Source organism: Trematomus bernacchii, unplaced genomic scaffold (assembly GCF_902827165.1).
Source record: "Trematomus bernacchii unplaced genomic scaffold, fTreBer1.1, whole genome shotgun sequence".
NCBI lineage: Eukaryota > Metazoa > Chordata > Actinopteri > Perciformes > Nototheniidae > Trematomus > Trematomus bernacchii.
The window spans coordinates 7977307-7994537 of NW_022987567.1; the positions used below are offsets into that span (position 1 = coordinate 7977307).

The window sequence follows — 17231 nt, forward strand, 5'->3', positions numbered from 1 at the left end:
TGGAACTTTAACACATTTTTTTGATGCCAATACGTCTCAGTTTATGCTGCTATATACTTCCACTGCACTACATTTTAGAAGACAGTATTGTACTTTTTACTTCACTGCATTAATTTCACAGCTTTTACTAGTTAGATATAGATTAGAAGATCATTCAAAATATAAATCAATTATTAAATACACTTTGACAGATATTTATAGGATAAGATATCCAGCAGCAGGACATCAAGTTATTCAAATGATCTCTACATTTACTAACTGTGATAAAACACATCAATAATCATTATAGTAACCCAGTAACTCAATATATATATACGATTCTGAAAAGGGCCATAATGCATAAGGAGTACTTTTACTTTTGGTCCTTTAAGTATATTTTGATACCAATGCTTTTGTACTTTTACTTGTAACAGAGTATTTTTACCCCGTAGTATTTCTACTTTTGCTTTAGTAGAATATCTGAGTACTTCTTACACCACTGCCACCATGAGTGTGGAGCTGTGTGCTACAAAAGCCTGAAGTTAAAACACATATTTTACAACTGAAGACTGTTTTCAAATGTAGAGCAGGTTGTGAGCGAGGCTCCGTTTGTAAATGAGGAAACAGGTCAGAGTGTCTGCTCCTCCTCCTGGAATGAGTCAGAGTTTGATAAGCCCTCCCTCTTCTTCCTGCTCTCAGACACAGCCAGCTCCACTCTGTACTTCCTGGCTCCTCCCCTTCAGATCCACACTGAGGAGGATGGGTGTAACCAACATGTGGGTAAAGAACAAGAGCTGATAGGCCACATTCACAGCACACACACATGCTGTTCAGATCACAGCTCACATAGTTTCAGCTCTCAGGAAGTGAAACTCAGACACTCGCTGCTACTGAGAGGTGAAATGGCGCAGAAAGGAGTTCAGCTGGACCAGGAATTCTTATCTTGTCCCATCTGTCTGGATCTACTGAAAGATCCGGTGGCGACTTCCTGTGGACACAGCTACTGCATGAAGTGTATTAAAGGCTTCTGGGACGGAGAGGATGAGAAGAAGATCCACAGCTGCCCTCAGTGTAGGCAGAGCTTCACACCGAGGCCTGTCCTGCTGAAAAACACCATGTTAGCAGCTTTAGTGGAGGAGCTGAAGAAGACTGGACTCCAAGCTGCTCCTGCTGATCTCTGCTATGCTGGAGCTGAAGATGTGGCCTGTGATGTCTGCACTGGGAGGAAACTGAGAGCCTGTAAGTCCTGTCTCGTGTGTCTTATATCTTACTGTGAGAAACACCTCCAGCCTCATTATGACGTAGCTCAATTCAAAACCTTTGAGAAACACAAGCTGGTGGAGCCCTCCAAGAAGCTCCAGGAGAACATCTGCTCTCGTCACGACGAGGTGATGAAGCTGTTCTGCCGCACTGATCAGCAGTGTATCTGTTATATCTGCTCTGTGGACGAACACAAAGGCCACGACACAGTGTTAGCTGCAGCAGAGAGGACTGAGAGGCAGAGAGAGCTGGAGGGGAGTCGACTAAACATCCAGCAGAGAATCCAGGACAGAGAGAAGGAGGTGAAGCTGCTTCAGCAGGAGGTGGAGGCCGTCAATGGCTCTGCTGATAAAGCAGTGGAGGACAGTGAGAAGATGTTCACTGAGCTGATCCGTCTCATGGAGAAAAGAAGCTCTGATGTGAAGCAGCAGGTCAGATCCCAGCAGAAGAGAGAAGTGAGTCGAGTCAAAGAGCTTCAGGAGAAGCTGGAGCAGGAGATCTCTGAGCTGAAGAGGAGAGACGCTGAGCTGAAGCTGCTGTCTCACACAGAGGATCACAACCAGTTTCTGCTCAGCTACCCCTCACTGTCAGCCCTCAGTGAACCTACACACTCATCCAGCATCTACATCCGTCCTCTGAGCTACTTTGAGGACGTGACGGCGGCCCTGTCAGCAGTCAGAGACAAACTACAGGACGTCCTGAGAGAGGAATGGACAAACGTCTCACCGACTGAAGTGGATGTTTTACTGCCAGCAGCAGAGCCCACCACCAGAGCTGGGTTCTTACAATATTCACAGGAAGTCACTCTGGATCCAAACACAGCAAACACAGAGCTGTTATTATCTGAGGGGAGCAGAAAAGCAACAAACATGGGACAACAACAGTCTTATTCTAGTCACCCAGACAGATTCACTGGTTATCCTCAGGTCCTGAGTAGAGAGGGTCTGACTGGACGTTGTTACTGGGAGGTGGAGCGGAGAGGGGGAGGAATTTTTGAGGCAGGAGTTAATGTGGCAGTCGCATACAAGAATATCATCAGAGCAGGGAATGAATGTCGATTTGGATTCAATGACAAATCTTGGTCCTTAGATTGTAACCAAAACAGTTATTCATTTCGTTACAACAGTATTGACACTCCCGTCTCAGGTCCTCCGTCCTCCAGAGTAGGAGTGTACCTGGATCACAGAGCAGGTGTTCTGTCCTTCTACAGCATCATCTCTGAAACCATGACTCTCCTCCACAGAGTGCAGACCACATTCACTCAGCCGCTACACGCTGGAGTTCGGGTTTGTGATGTTTTTAATTTTGGAGCCACAGCTGAGTTTTGTAAACTGAAATAGCCTGAAGTCATTTGAGGAACTCTTGCACTTCTTAAACTCACCGTGTGTCCATCATTGTTGCTGAGAGCTGATTGCTCATGTCTTCACTGCACAGAGATCAGCTGTCAATCAAACATGATGGGATGTGCTTTAACATCTTCTCACGTGTTGTTCTGTGTCGTGTTAAATGATCATATAATCATTTAAAACATATAGTCTTATACTCTGATTGCCTTTTACTCTGTTCAATTGTATTTGTAGTCTTGTATGTGTTTAACAGAGACGTGTGTTCATGATTTAAAAATGTGTTGAATATGGATATGGATGTATTTGTGTGTTGTTTCTCTTGTAAAGTGAGTCTTTAGAGAGAAAGCACCAGAGCTTCTTTCATTGGAGATATTTGATTCTAAAGGTTTTTAATTTGTAACTAAGTCTAAATGTGTTGAATGCATAAATGAAAGTTTGAATAATGCAACAAAACTAATTAAAAGAAAAGTCATAAAAAAGAAAAGCCAACAGGTCGAGTGCCACATGTCTGTATATTTTGTAATGTTTGGGTTTTTCTTGTTAATAAAAGAACTAAAGGGACAAAAGTGAAAATCTCTGTCTTTTGCTTTTTTAAATTATAAATATATATTTAAATTATTTTTCTGAAACAAGTTATTTGCCAGAAGGGTTAAAGGTGGATTGTTAAATGAATAAGGACTTGTTAATGAATCATTGATCAGTTTCTCTTAAAGGAAATCACACAGACGTCAGCAGTCTGCTTCAGGACGTCCTTCTGAAATGTCACATGCATGCACCCTTGATGTGGACCATGTGCTTGATGCTAATTATTTGATTTAGGGGATGGGGCTCAATCCTGATCAGAACTTAATTATTACTTTTAAATGATTAGTTAAGATAAGGTTTGAACATAAAGAGTGAGAGTCTGCTTAAGCTTTTTTGTTTCTTTGAGTATAATTCAGATTAGAGTCTGACCAATGCTAGTGTTTAGTTGGACTCAAGATTCATAGCAAGCTGAACTTTTTACAGTGTAAGAAAGAAGTCAAAGAATACATTTATTGAATCTTTGTCACTGCAGATCTTTGCGATGATGGATGCCAAGGCCAGTCAGGACTGCATCAAGGAGAGAGATGAAGGTAAAGTTGATCCATCATTGTGTTCAGGGGGTCAGTGAGAGCACCATAACAGGTTTCCAGCATTAAGGGAAACATAGGATAACTAGTGTATGAGCATCACTTTGAGTTCAGCTCTACTTCTTCTTGTGGGAGCTGCTGCATGCTGTGTTAGCATGAAAACATGTGTGTCTCCTGTTTGCCCACTGCAGCAGCTGAATCACCCCAATGTGATCAAATACCTGGACTCTTTCATTGAAGACAACGAGCTCAACATCGTTCTGGAGCTGGAGGATGCTGGAGATCTGTCCCAGATGATAAAGGTCAGATCACAGACTCACCTCAGATCAAACAAGAACAGTGACCCTAACGGACCGTCTACACAGCAGCGTTAAAAAAATCTTGGAGGTGGGCGTATCTGAAGCTTGAGGATTTTTTGCGAGCAAGGCACGAACAACCAATCACATGAATCTCCCGCCCGCGACATACGAAGCAAAAAAGCCCGAAGTAAACTGGATATAAACTCCCCAAACAGGCGAAAACCTACCACTGTCTCTGCCACCTCCCTCCATGCCTGGCTCCTCCGGTTTATATCCCGTTAGGTAAATAGGGACTGGTCATAAAGCACCGGGTGATTCCCTACCGCTAATTTCTCCTCCATTTTTTGGAATATGAGGAAATGACCTGCGGTATGTCTCTCCCAGCATACACGCCGTTTGATTGGCTAGAGCTTGAACTGTCAGATTTGCGTACACTGGATTTGATTGGCTGACGCTTCCACCTCAGCCTCAAAAGTTGAACATTGTTCAACTTTGAATCCTGAAAATCCTGAAAATCTCCGCTCTGCTGCCCACAATGCAGTTCGGCGAAAAGTGAGGGAAAGTGACGTCACCCCATTCAAAGTGAATGGGCAGAAGCGTTTCAAGATTTTTTTAACGCTGCTGTGTAGACGGTCCGTAACTCAACTCATTTTACACGCAGCATCAAACGTACTTGTTAGATTTGATTACTAGTATTTTATCAAGATTCATTTTCATGATTCTACTAAAAATATGTGAGATGAGAGCAACACTTTGTTTTGGCCTGGTTCCCATATGCTACACATGGGCCCGTTCTCATTTCATCAAATTCCCCTCCTCGACTCCCCTCCTCGAGACTTAGTCCCGCCCACAGGAGATGCGAGCGGAGGAGCCGAGGAGGGGAACCGAGGAGAGAGGAGTCGAGGAGAGAGGAGGGGAAGCAGCAGGCGGTTAGAGAAATGAGAACTCCTCTCCTCTGAGCGGTCATTTTAAAGAGACGTCCATTAATGATGACAGGAGGCACAGCAGCCCTCTGTCTGATGGATAGATGTGTTCATGACGACTTATATATTTACTTTTAATTCATTCACAGTGCGGTATAATGAGACAATAACAGGCTACAGATGCGGACATACACACACACACACACACACACACACACACACACACACACACACACACACACACACACACATATATGTATATATTTATATAAATATATACAATTTCAGAATCAAACAGAGCACTCTCATAATAACGTAACACTATCAGAGACTGGATATATCCCCCCCCTCTCTGGTCGCTACAATGAGGGAAATAAATTACGGGCCAAAAGTTTTATTTACAAGTATTACAAGTAAGCAGAGGACACCAAACCAACTGAGACCTGTCTGTCCTCTGCATCTACACACACACCTACACCACACACACCTACACCACACACGCACCTACAGCTCCTAAAGCATATCATCAGGATACAGCCATTGTGTATTTTATTATGTGAAGCACTAAATGATTTTAGAAAAATATCGACTTTGTTTGTAGATATCTACTAAACTAAAGCAAATCAAGAGAGTAGGCCTGTTATACTGAGTGATATATATTATACACACTGCTCTGCTTTCTGCACGGACCTCACAGCTGTTCTCACTGTAAACATCGCGTCGCGACGAAAGCAGTTAATAAAATAATATCCAGGGGATGCATGCAGAGCTGTCATTGGCTGAGATCAGTCCGGCCGTGCGTCTCGACTCTTTGAAACATCTCTGTTGCCGGAAATGCATCCGCGGAGGAGCCGTGGAGGACCCATCAGTGTATCCTCGGTTATAGCTCCTCCAGAGAGCCTCCTCGACGCTCGATGCTCGGTCCTCGAAGTGCACTTCGAGAAATGAGATGTCCTTCAACATGGCGCGCTAAAATTCATTTCCGGGTCACGGAGTCGAGGAGGGACATTTGATGAAATGAGAACGGGCCATAGCATCTTCAAGTCTATATATCAATATTCCAATTACTTGTATATAATAATAATAATAATACATTTATTTGATATAGGCGCCTTTCAAGGCTCTCAAGGTCGCCGTACAAATACATAAAAAACAAGATGCACAATAGATAACACCAGCATAAGAAACATATATATATAGACTAGTCTTGCACTATTTCTATTATATTCTATATTCTATTTGTATTACTTGCACTATTGTATCTGTTTTATTGTGTTGCTCTGTTGGAGGAGTCTGTGACCTAAGAGAACTGTAGCTATGCACACATGCAGTGGCGGCTGGTGGAAAATATTTTAGGTGGGGCTGTGGAAATGGTGATCAGACAATACTAGAGGGGTCCGGGGGGATGCTCCCCCGGTAATATTTTTTTGAGAAAAGACCCCTTAAATCATGACTTCTGGTGATGTTAGAGGGGGGGAGAAGGACAATTTGAGGCTTAAAAATATGAGAAGACTGATCAATACCTCCATAACTTCAGTGTGGTTAGCTATGAATCTTCCAAAACTTCCAAACACCTTGTCCTGGACATAGTTTCTACAGCATAAACTGTGCAACAGTACAGTAGGCCCACACAAACTGCAGAACACCGGGGCTTTGGGAACACTGATTTAATTCCCATTTAACCTGTTAAGGGGCTTTTTTCCCCCGTTTTTTTTCTCACGAAACTGTGTCTCAGGGCTTCTTAAAATGTAATAAACTATTAATGTGTCCTACTCAGAGGAAACGCATCTAACTGATGATATGAACCATGTTTACCGAAACAAAACACAAGTCTCACAAGAAGCGTCTAAATGAGCCCTGAGCGAAAAAATGCTAACGCACTCTAGGTATAAATCAATCGATATACTTATCGGATATGCCTATGCACAAACAAGCTTACAAGCTGAGATTCCACATATGCTAGAAATATAAGTATCATCACTGAGCGATCAGAACTCGTGACAGGGGAAGCAAATACAGACATCACACGACGTAGCTTTAGGTAGCAAAACATGGAGATATGCTCACCTTTTGCAGAATAACAATTCTGATCAAAAACGAGAAAAACGCAGCTGAAGGTTAATCCATAGGTTCATCCAATGTGTCTGTCACTTTGAAAAATGATTGATGATCCATAATTCCATTTTTATGTCAAAAACGGAGTTTTCATTAGCTGCTAATGCTTCCAGAGTGTATGACAGCTTCCTGTTTTGTCTCCTTGGATAAGAGTCCAAACAACTCACAGACTGCACCGGGCGCTCACGTAGGAGCCCTGTGACCATCATATTTGACGACGCTGATTGGCTGAAATTATGTTTTCGCGGCATAGTTTACACATTACAGATAGCAACAGTCAGCTGCTAGTGGCTGCTGCTGCACTGGTTGAGGGCTCCTCTCTTAGCGCCCAGACGAGAGAAGGTACACGGGCAAGGCCAGCAGGAAACATGTGACGAGATGTTATTGTAGATTATACATTTTACTGATACCAATTATATAATATTTACCTTGTTCATTAAAAATAAAAATAAAAATATATATTTTTTTTAAATATATATATATACATTTTTTAATATGGGAAGAGGTGGGGCGGCGCCCCTAGCACCCCTATGGACTGGCCGCCACTGCACACATGACAATAAAAGCCTTGAATCTTGAATCTAGCATTGTCACTTTCTATGGACTAACATTGCTTCCTTTTTATCTTTAAAGTACTTCAAGAAGAAGAGGCGCCTCATCCCAGAGAGAACTATCTGGAAGTATTTTGTGCAGCTCTGCAGCGCCCTGGAGCACATGCACTCACGCAGAGTAATGCACCGTGGTAAGCAGCTCCTGACCCATTTACTCACCCTCGTCACATTTCATAAAAGAGTGGTGCAGGAATGAGTCTTCCAACCCGTAAAGGAGGTAGCATTTGAACACTTCTGGTTGAAGGACGGCCTCACCTTAGTATGTTTCTGACAGGATAAGAAACCAACACCACTATTTGTGGTTCTTTAATTGCACTTGCATTGATCTCCTTTGTTACGCTGCCCCCTGGTGGAGAGCCTTAGACACTGAGGGGTCAGACTTATATTTGCCGCAATAAATGTACAAGCTGCTCGAATGAAAGCCATCAGAAAACCTCATTATGGATCATCAGCAATTGCATATTGGTATCAGCGGCAAAAACTTGATCTATTTATTCGTACTTTTGTTCTTATTGTACAATCAATATTTAAACACAGGAAGGAATGTGTACTTGACATAGTGTACATTTCTCTACAGCCTACAATGATTTTATAAGCTTTGCCGTAACATATCAATGTGTGTGTTTGTGTGTTTGTGTGTGTGTGTGTGTGTGTGTGTGTGTGTGTGTGTGTGTGTGTGTGTGTGTGTGTGTGTGTGTGTGTGTGTGTGTGTGTGTGTGTGTGTGTCAGATATAAAGCCAGCCAACGTGTTCATCACAGCCACAGGTGAGGTGAAGCTGGGTGACCTGGGATTAGGACGCTTCTTCAGCTCCAAAACCACGGCGGCACACTCCTTAGGTAAGGAACAGACAGAACATGTAAATACAGAACATGCATACATACATATTCATATACATGGATTCGATACACAGAATACATTTAAAAAACAGCATTAAATCTGTGTGTGGGCTGTCTTTCATTTTGACACACAGAACAATGGGGGCTATCCACCCTTATCCACAATGTAAGGTAATTCACACAGCCTCTTCCCTCTTCTCTCTGTGAGGAGCAGCAGGTTCAGCTTTCAGAACAAAGGAACACAAAACAAAAATGGCATTCATCTTTTTAAATGTGTAGTAATAGATTTATTTATTTTCTTCTCAAGAGAGTACCAGAATGTGTATTTTATGTTAGTATTTCAAAAAATCTCCTGTGGGAGAATCCCCCCAGACCCCCCTGCAGGGGTTGGGTTTTCAGCATGTCAACTCTTTCACCTGTGGGGAAATTGCAGGAATGGCTCCAGGTCGCCCTTTTTATTTACTACAAGACAAATATGCCTTTTTATAATTTCATACAGTTCAATTTGGATTGAGACAGGGAAATAATCTAAACCTCACGCGTGGCGTTTCACTGTCAAGGGGGGCGATATAGCGTGTATGTAATTACATTGCAAATACTGACTTGAGCCCCACCACGGACAGGGACTACAAGTCAGCCCGGGACTCTCAACCGGCCCACTTCGGTACCGCCGGATTGTACGGTTATGAATGCACAATAAGTTAGTTATGATGTAGTTAAAATAATATTGGATGATAGTCATTTATTTTTTGTGTTTTGGACTGAAATAAATCATGGGTCAAAATGTACCCGTGAACACCATGAACGGTAACAGCTTTCGAACACAACACAAGGGTTAGAGAAAGCATGAGACGGAGATTTTCACTTTTGTCCTCTTAGTTCTTTTATTAACAAGATTAAAAAATATACAGACGTGTAAATGTGGCACTCGACGTGTTAGCTTTTCTTTTTGATGACTTTTCTTTTTTTCCGTTTTGTTGCATTATTCAAACTTTCATTTATGCATTCAACACATTTAGACTTAGTTACAAATTAAAAACCTTTAGAATCAAATATCTCCAATGAAAGAAGCTCTGGTGCTTTCTCTCTAAAGACTCACTTTACAAGAGAAACAACACACAAATACATCAATATCCATATTCAACACATTTTTAAATCATGAACACACGTCTCTGTTAAACACATACAAGACTACAAATACAATTGAACAGAGTAAAGGCAATCAGAGTATAAGACTATATGTTTTAAATGATTATATGATCATTTAACACGACACAGAACAACACGTGAGAAGATGTTAAAGCACATCCCATCATGTTTGATTGACAGCTGATCTCTGTGCAGTGAAGACATGAGCAATCAGCTCTCAGCAACAATGATGGACACACGGTGAGTTTAAGAAGTAGAATAGTTCCTCAAATGACTTCAGGCTATTTCAGTTTACAAAACTCAGCTGTGTCTTCATAATTATAAAGCCAAACTCCAGCATGTAGCCGCTGAGTGAATGTGGTCTGCACTCTGTGGAGGAGAGTCATGGTTTCAGAGATGATGCTGTAGAAGGACAGAACACCTGCTCTGTGATCCAGGTACACTCCTACTCTGGAGGACCGAGGACCTGAGACGGGAGTGTCAATACTGTCTTATCACCAACAAACCGCCTGTCTGATGGTCCTCTATTCCGCTACGAGTCACCAAGTCATCCACAAGGTGATGACATGTTGTGGTTATTAATACAAAATAAAGAAAATACAATGAAGCTACTGAGAATTTCGCTCCGTGTTCATGTCGGGTGACTTTTGGGACAAACCGGCTACCGTACCGGATGGTACGTTTCGTTCGTTTTTTCGTTTTGTTCAATTTTATTAGTATTTATCAAATAAATCCTAAAAACGGAGGAGCGATAATCGCATTTACATGTACTGACTAACATTTGTATCATCTGTTGTAGACCCAAGGAAATAAAATAAAAGAAGAACTCATTCTCAAAAACGATAAATGCCATTCTTAAAATGTGTAAACGAACAATAGTTTGATTAATATTGTTGAGAGAATAAAGAGAGATATGTTATCTATCAAAACCCAGTTAAATTAACATTCATTGGATTGACCACTTTGTTGTTCAGATATATCACATATTTGTAACTGAATGATGCATTAATTGAAACAAAACACAGTATAGACTGAGGAGTGAGTCTCGTGAGTTTCATGTGTTTTCTTCACTCCGCTGGGAAACTGCTCTCATGTCAAGAAGCATCAGATCAGTGCATGCGCTGCATCGTCCAATCAGTGAGCGATACACAGTAAGGGGGCGGGGCGAGTATCTGAGGATTTCCCCGGAGGATGGTCTGGTGGTTCCTCGGTTATCGCTCCTCGCTCCTCGGTTCTCCGGCACAAATAAGGGCAATAGAGAGGCGAAGCCCCTCCCTTTCTGGGGGACCTCCATGAGACCTTATTTCGGAAAAAGTATGTATTGAAGTCAATGGAGAGAGAAAGATTATCTTTCGATCCCGTTTGAATTGTGCCACGAATTACACACATGATGTTTGTCAATTTAAAAGATAATTTTACAAGTAAAAAAAATAAAAATGTGTCGTAAAACTGTGAAGTAACACTTTTTTTTGTGTGAAACCGCTCAATGAACTACATCTCCCGTCTCGCACCACACACCAAGACGGCCGTCACGTTGGCACATTTCACTTCTTTCTTTCAGAATGAGGCGGAAAGTATTAAAAGAGGTGAAAATCACTACAAGTCTGGGCATGTTGAGAGCTGTACATACACACAAGGGGAGTTAGTCGGTTCATAAGAGCCAGCATGCGGGACCGGGATTCTGGGATTTGTAGTCTTTCTAGTTGCGTATTTTTCATAGTCTTATATTTCAACAGTTTTACGACAAACTGTGACTTTTTTGACATGGAAATGATTTTTTAAGATTGACAAACATCATGTGTGTAATTCGTGGCACAATTAAAACGGGATCGAGAGATAATCTTTCTCTCCACATTGACTTCAATACATAATTTTTCCGAAATAAGGTCCCATGGGGCGGAAGTAGATGGGCGGGACTTCGCCTCTCTATAGGACGCGACTCAAGATGGCGCAGACAAATCAACTTCTGGTGATACCGAGACCGAGGAGCGAGGAAATGAAAAATAAGAGAAGTGAGAAGCAGCCCCAGTCACTCGTCCATATCTTGCCAGGTATAAAAATGTTGGTGACATCAAGTAACAACTAAGGAATCATATCATTCATAAATTGTCAAAGTATTGATTTTATGTTGGGAGGAAATTATGATTAATCATCTGTCCACTAATGTGGACGTCATGCATCACTGGCTATATTTCAACTACAATTCATACTTTTACTGCTACTGTTGTTCTTGAAAATACTTCATCTGCAATATCTTTTTGGGCCGTAAATCAATATACTTATGTTATTATAATGTAATTATGTAATTAATGTAACGATGCTGCATGCACACGAAGAACCAAGTACATCTGCATGCAGTGTCTCGTGGCCTTGTGCCCTGGGTGCTTTGCCAATTACCATAGTAGATAGCATCCCCAATGAAGGATCTTGTTGTGTCACAGTTATCAGTTCTTAAAAGTTCATAGCTATAACAGAGACTGTAACGGAGAGTCTACATGCCAGCGGTGTGTGTGTGCCTCGCTTTATACTCTTACATTAGACTCAAAACAAACCCACAGAAGAACAGAAGCTCAATGTTCCCTGTGTGACTTTAAGGTTTACAACGTGACGCAGGAGTTCCTTCCTGTTCCGGTCGGACCGGTCTGACATCAAACTGCTGCTGCTGGAGAAACGGCTCACCAGCCTCAGGCTCCATTATTGATCTTAGCAAGAGATGCCTTTTTCAGATTGTACAAGTTCACCTTTTTCAGCTCTGGTTTCATCTGATTTTTCTTAATCCTACAAATAAATAAAATATGTATAAAAACATGAAAATATCTTGTTTCAGAAAAATAATTTATATATTTATAATTAAAAAAAGCAAAAGACAGAGATTTTCACTTTTGTCCTTTTAGTTCTTTTATTAACAAGAAAAACCCCAACATTACAAAATATACAGACATGTGGCACTCGACCTGTTGGCTTTTCTTTTTTATGACTTTTCTTTTGATTTGTTTTGTTGCATTATTCAAACTTTCATTTATGCATTCAACACATTTAGACTTAGTTACAAATTAAAAACCTTTAGAATCAAATATCTCCAATGAAAGAAGCTCTGGTGCTTTCTCTCTAAAGACTCACTTTACAAGAGAAACAACAACACACAAATACATCCATATCCATATTCAACACATTTTTAAATCATGAACACACGTCTCTGTTAAACACATACAAGACTACAAATACAATTGAACAGAGTAAAAGGCAATCAGAGTATAAGACTATATGTTTTAAATGATTATATGATCATTTAACACGACACAGAACAACTCGTGAGAAGATGTTAAAGCACATCCCATCATGTTTGATTGACAGCTGATCTCTGTGCAGTGAAGACATGAGCAATCAGCTCTCAGCAACAATGATGGACACACGGTGAGTTTAAGAAGTAGAAGAGTTCCTCAAATGACTTCAGGCTATTTCAGTTTACAAAACTCAGCTGTGTACCCATACCCATAAAGCCGAACTCCAGCATGTAGCGGCTGAGTGAATGTGGTCTGCACTCTGTAGAGGAGAGTCATGGTTTTAGAGATGCTGTAGAAGGACAGAACACCTGCTCTGTGATCCAGGTACACTCCTACTCTGGAGGACTGAGGACCTGAGACGGGAGTGTTGATACTGTTGTAAAGAAATGAATAACTGTTTTGGTCACAATCTAATGCCCAAGATTTGTTATTCAGTCCAAATACACTTTCCCCCACTTCCCCTGCTCTGCTGATATTCTTGTATGCGACTGCTACACAAACTCTTCTCCCTCTCCGCTCCACCTCCCAGTAACAACGTCCAGTCAGACTCTCTCTACTCAGGACCTGAGGACAATACGAAGTGAATCTGTCTGGGTGACGAGAATAAGACTGATGTTGTTCCATGAATGTTGCTTTTCTGCTCCCGTCAGATAATACCAGCCGTGTCTCTGCTGTGTTTGGATCCAGAGTGATCTCCTGTGAATATCTTAAGAACCCAGCTCTGGTGGTGGGCTCTACTGCTGACAGTAAAACATCCACTTCAGTCGGTGAGACGTTTGTCCATTCCTCTCTCATTACGTCCTGTAGTTTGTCTCTGACTGCTGACAGGGCCGCCGTCACATCCTCAAAGAGGCTCAGAGGACGGATGTTGATGCTGGATGAGTGTGTAGGTTCACTGAGGGCTGACAGTGAGGGGTAGCTGTGCAGAAACTGGTTGTGATCCTCTGTGTGAGACAGCAGCTTCAGCTCAGCGTCTCTCCTCTTCAGCTCAGAGATCTCCTGCTCCAGCTTCTCCTGAAGCTCTCTGACTCGACTCACTTCTCTCCTCTGCTGGGATCTGACCTGTTGCTTCACATCAGAGCTTCTTTTCTCCATGAGACGGATCAGCTCAGTGAACATCTTCTCACTGTCCTCCACTGCTTTATCAGCAGAGCCATTGACGGCCTCCACCTCCTGCTGAAGCAGCTTCACCTCCTTCTCTCTGTCCTGGATTCTCTGCTGGATGTTTAGTCGACTTCCCTCCAGCTCTCTCTGCCTCTCAGTCCTCTCTGCTGCAGCTGACACTGTGTCGTGGCCTTTGTGTTTGTCCACAGGGCAGAGATAACAGATACACTGTTGATCAGTGCGGCAGAACATCTTCATCACCTCGTGGTGACGAGAGCAGATGTTCTCCTGGAGCTTCTTGGAGGGCTCCACCAGCTTGTGTTTCTTTAATTGAGCTACGTCATAATGAGACTGGAGGTGTTTCTCACAGTAAGATATAAGACACACGAGGCAGGACTTACAGGCTCTCAGTTTCCTCCCAGTGCAGACATCACAGGCCACATCTTCAGCTCCAGCATAGCAGTGATCAGCAGGAGCAGCTTGGAGTCCAGTCTTCTTCAGCTCCTCCACTAAAGCTGCTAACATGGTGCTTTTCAGCAGGACAGGCCTCGATGTGAAGCTCTGCCTACACTGAGGGCAGCTGTGGATTAACTCTCCATCCCAGTGGTGTTTAATACACTTCATGCAGTAGCTGTGTCCACAGGGAATAGTCACCGGATCCTTCAGTAGATCCAGACAGATGGCACAAGAGAAGGTTTCCCGGTCCAGCTGAACTCCTTTCTGCGCCATTTCACCTCTCAGTAGGAGCGAGTGTCTGAGTTTCACTTCCTGAGAGCTGAAACTATGTGAGCTGTGATCTGAACAGGATGTGTGTGTGCTGTGAATGTGGCCTATCAGCTCTTGTGCTTTACCCACATGTTGGTTACACCCCTCCTCCTCAGTGTGGATCTGAACGGGAGGAACCAGGAAATACAGAGTGGAGCTGGCTGTGTCTGAGAGCAGGAAGGAGAGGGAGGGCTTATCAAACTCTGAGTCATTCCAGGAGGAGCAGACACTCCTCATTTACAAACGGAGCCTCGCTCACAACCTGCTCTACATTTGAAAACAGTCTTCAGCTGTAAAATATGTGTTTTAACGTGCTTTTGTAGCACACAGCTCCACACTCATGGTGGCAGTGGTGTAAGAAGTACTCAGATATTCTACTAAAGCAAAAGTAGAAATACTACGGGGTAAAAAGACTGTGTAACAATTAAAAGTACAAAAGCATTGGTACCAAAATATACTTAAAGTACCAAAAGTAAAAGTACTCCTTATGCATTATGGCCCTTTTCAGAATCGTATATATATATATTGAGTTACTGGGTTACTATAATGATTATTGATGTTATTGATCACAGTTAGTAAATGTAGAGATCATTTGAATAACTTGATGTCCTGCTGCTGGATATCTTATCCTATAAATATCTGTCAAAGTGTATTTAATAATTGACTGGGCGGTGGTGGCGAAGTCGATAAGGACTTGCCTTGGCAACTGGAAGGTCACCAGTTCGTGTCCCGGCAAGTGCTTCCCAGGTGTCCCTGAGCAAGGCACCGTTCCCTACACTGCTCCCCGGGCGCCGTCCACGGCAGCACACTGCTCCTAACACTAGGATGGGTCAAATGCAGAGGAACAATTTCGTTACATAGTACCTGTACTGTGAAATGACAATAAGAGAATACAAAAAAAAGATTTTTTTTTTTTTTTATATTTTTGATTTATCTACTAATCTATATCTAACTAGTAAAAGCTGTGAAATTAATGCAGTGGACAATACTGTCTTCTAAAATGTAGTGCAGTAGACGTATAAAGCAGCATAAACTGAGACGTATTTGTCACGATCAGTCTGTGTTGTGTTTTGTCTTGTCTTATTCTGTCTCTGGTTTCCTGTTTTACTTTGAAAAGTGTTCACCCCCTGTCTGTTGATTCCTGTCTCTGTGTTTGTCCTCCTGTGTCTGATTTCCTGATTGTGTTCACCTGGTGCCCCTGTGTTTTCTCCTCCCTCCTCACCTGTGTCTTGTTGTGTGATTAGTCTTGTGTGTATTTAAGTTCTGGTTTTTCTGTCTCTTTGTTAGATCCTTGTTTGTCTTTGACTGTGTCACGGGGTAGTGTTCTGTTTTCGACATTTAACCTTGGAATAAAGGAATTATCTTTGAAATCTGCATTTGGGTCCTGCCTGCTTCACTCAACCCTGACAGTATTGGCATCAACCACTACTCACTACTTACTGTGCATATTTTCTCATTTTAGAATCATATATATTGAATTATTGAATTACTGGATTATTTCATTTTTTATACATTCATGTGTTTGTTCCATCCCAAATAAAGTGTAGGGGAAATGGAGACAGTAGCACACAACAACCAATAACAGTCAGGGTGAAAGAGAACACAATTTTATTTATTTACATCAAAGAAAATGCCAACAAATATTCTTTAAAGAGGACCTATCATGCAAAATGCACTTTTGTACGTCTTTTGTACATGAATATGTGTCCCCGGTGTTCCAGTGAACTCACCAATGGCGCAGTTCCACTACAGCGCGGAGCTCGCTTTAAGCGTGCCGTGTCGTGCCGAGCCCGTTTTTGGTTGCGCTTCCACTAGGCCTAGTTACGGCCCGGCCCGGCCCGGGGCCACTTTTTCACGTCTTTTCTGGCCCGAGAAAATGGTGGTTCTATCGAGGCCAACAAACAGGGCTGAGTCGGGCTGAGTATGCTAAACTAGAGAGAGGAGCGCTGGCAAGGGGCTACAACTACAACAAGATGGACATATTTGACCGTGATTTAATTGTAATACACGTTTCAAAATGATGCCGAAGTAACAACATACTGATACCGGTTAGTAAAAACCATGAATTAATGCTTTGTCAAGTCTGCAGACAGACGGCAGGCGAAAAACCTTTTAAAATGCGTGTTTTTCTTGATGGAGATTGGCTAAGCTAACGCAGTGTATGCTCCGACCGTCCACACTCACAACAACGGCCTATACAGACATAAATAAAGCAGCGACTGTATTCACCATGACACAGGCAGTCTGTGGTGTGTACTTGTTTAACTTTTGTCGAGTTTCTGAACATATATAAGGAGCTGTGAGCTCTGAGTGCTAACAGCTAACGGCTGTGTTGTTTTTCCTGTGGTTCTCTGAAGATCACGTCACGGCTCCGCCTACACTGCGTTACTATAGTAACTACCCCAGTTCCTAAACTGTAATGGAAGCGCAGCATGAAGTGAGTCGGC

The 17231-nt window shown here is 42.3% G+C and overlaps 3 protein-coding genes across 3 annotated transcripts; 2 read left to right on the forward strand and 1 right to left on the reverse strand.

Annotated features, from left to right (window-relative positions):
- Positions 1–851: 851 nt before the first annotated feature.
- LOC117478938 (tripartite motif-containing protein 16-like) lies at positions 852–2833 on the forward strand. The gene has a single exon (XM_034125912.1). It carries the CDS (start codon positions 882–884, stop codon positions 2577–2579), a length of 1698 nt encoding a protein of 565 aa, XP_033981803.1. The 5' UTR covers positions 852–881; the 3' UTR covers positions 2580–2833.
- A 778-nt stretch (positions 2834–3611) lies between these two features.
- LOC117478775 (serine/threonine-protein kinase Nek6-like) lies at positions 3612–9332 on the forward strand. Its single transcript, XM_034125678.1, has 5 exons — positions 3612–3700; positions 3889–3999; positions 7668–7776; positions 8375–8482; positions 9316–9332. The coding sequence occupies exons 1-5, from the start codon at positions 3659–3661 to the stop codon at positions 9330–9332; spliced, it is 387 nt and encodes a 128-aa protein (XP_033981569.1). The 5' UTR covers positions 3612–3658.
- A 3179-nt stretch (positions 9333–12511) lies between these two features.
- Positions 12512–14748, reverse strand: LOC117478928 (tripartite motif-containing protein 16-like). Its single transcript, XM_034125897.1, has one exon. The coding sequence runs from the start codon at positions 14746–14748 to the stop codon at positions 13087–13089; it is 1662 nt and encodes a 553-aa protein (XP_033981788.1). The 3' UTR covers positions 12512–13086.
- Positions 14749–17231: the final 2483 nt, after the last annotated feature.

What these genes read in the sequence shown, in the direction of transcription:
- LOC117478775 (XM_034125678.1), top strand. Translation starts at nt 3,659, where the DNA reads ATGCCAAGGCCAGTCAGGACTGCATCAAGGAGAGAGATGAAG. An exon ending in CATCAAGGAGAGAGATGAAG is followed by an intron (nt 3,701 to 3,888) that starts GTAAAGTTGATC and finishes TGCCCACTGCAG; the next exon opens with CAGCTGAATCACCCCAATGT. An exon ending in ACGCAGAGTAATGCACCGTG is followed by an intron (nt 7,777 to 8,374) that starts GTAAGCAGCTCC and finishes TGTGTGTGTCAG; the next exon opens with ATATAAAGCCAGCCAACGTG.
- LOC117478938 (XM_034125912.1), top strand. Translation starts at nt 882, where the DNA reads ATGGCGCAGAAAGGAGTTCAGCTGGACCAGGAATTCTTATCTTGTCCC.
- LOC117478928 (XM_034125897.1), bottom strand. Translation starts at nt 14,748, where the DNA reads ATGGCGCAGAAAGGAGTTCAGCTGGACCGGGAAACCTTCTCTTGTGCC.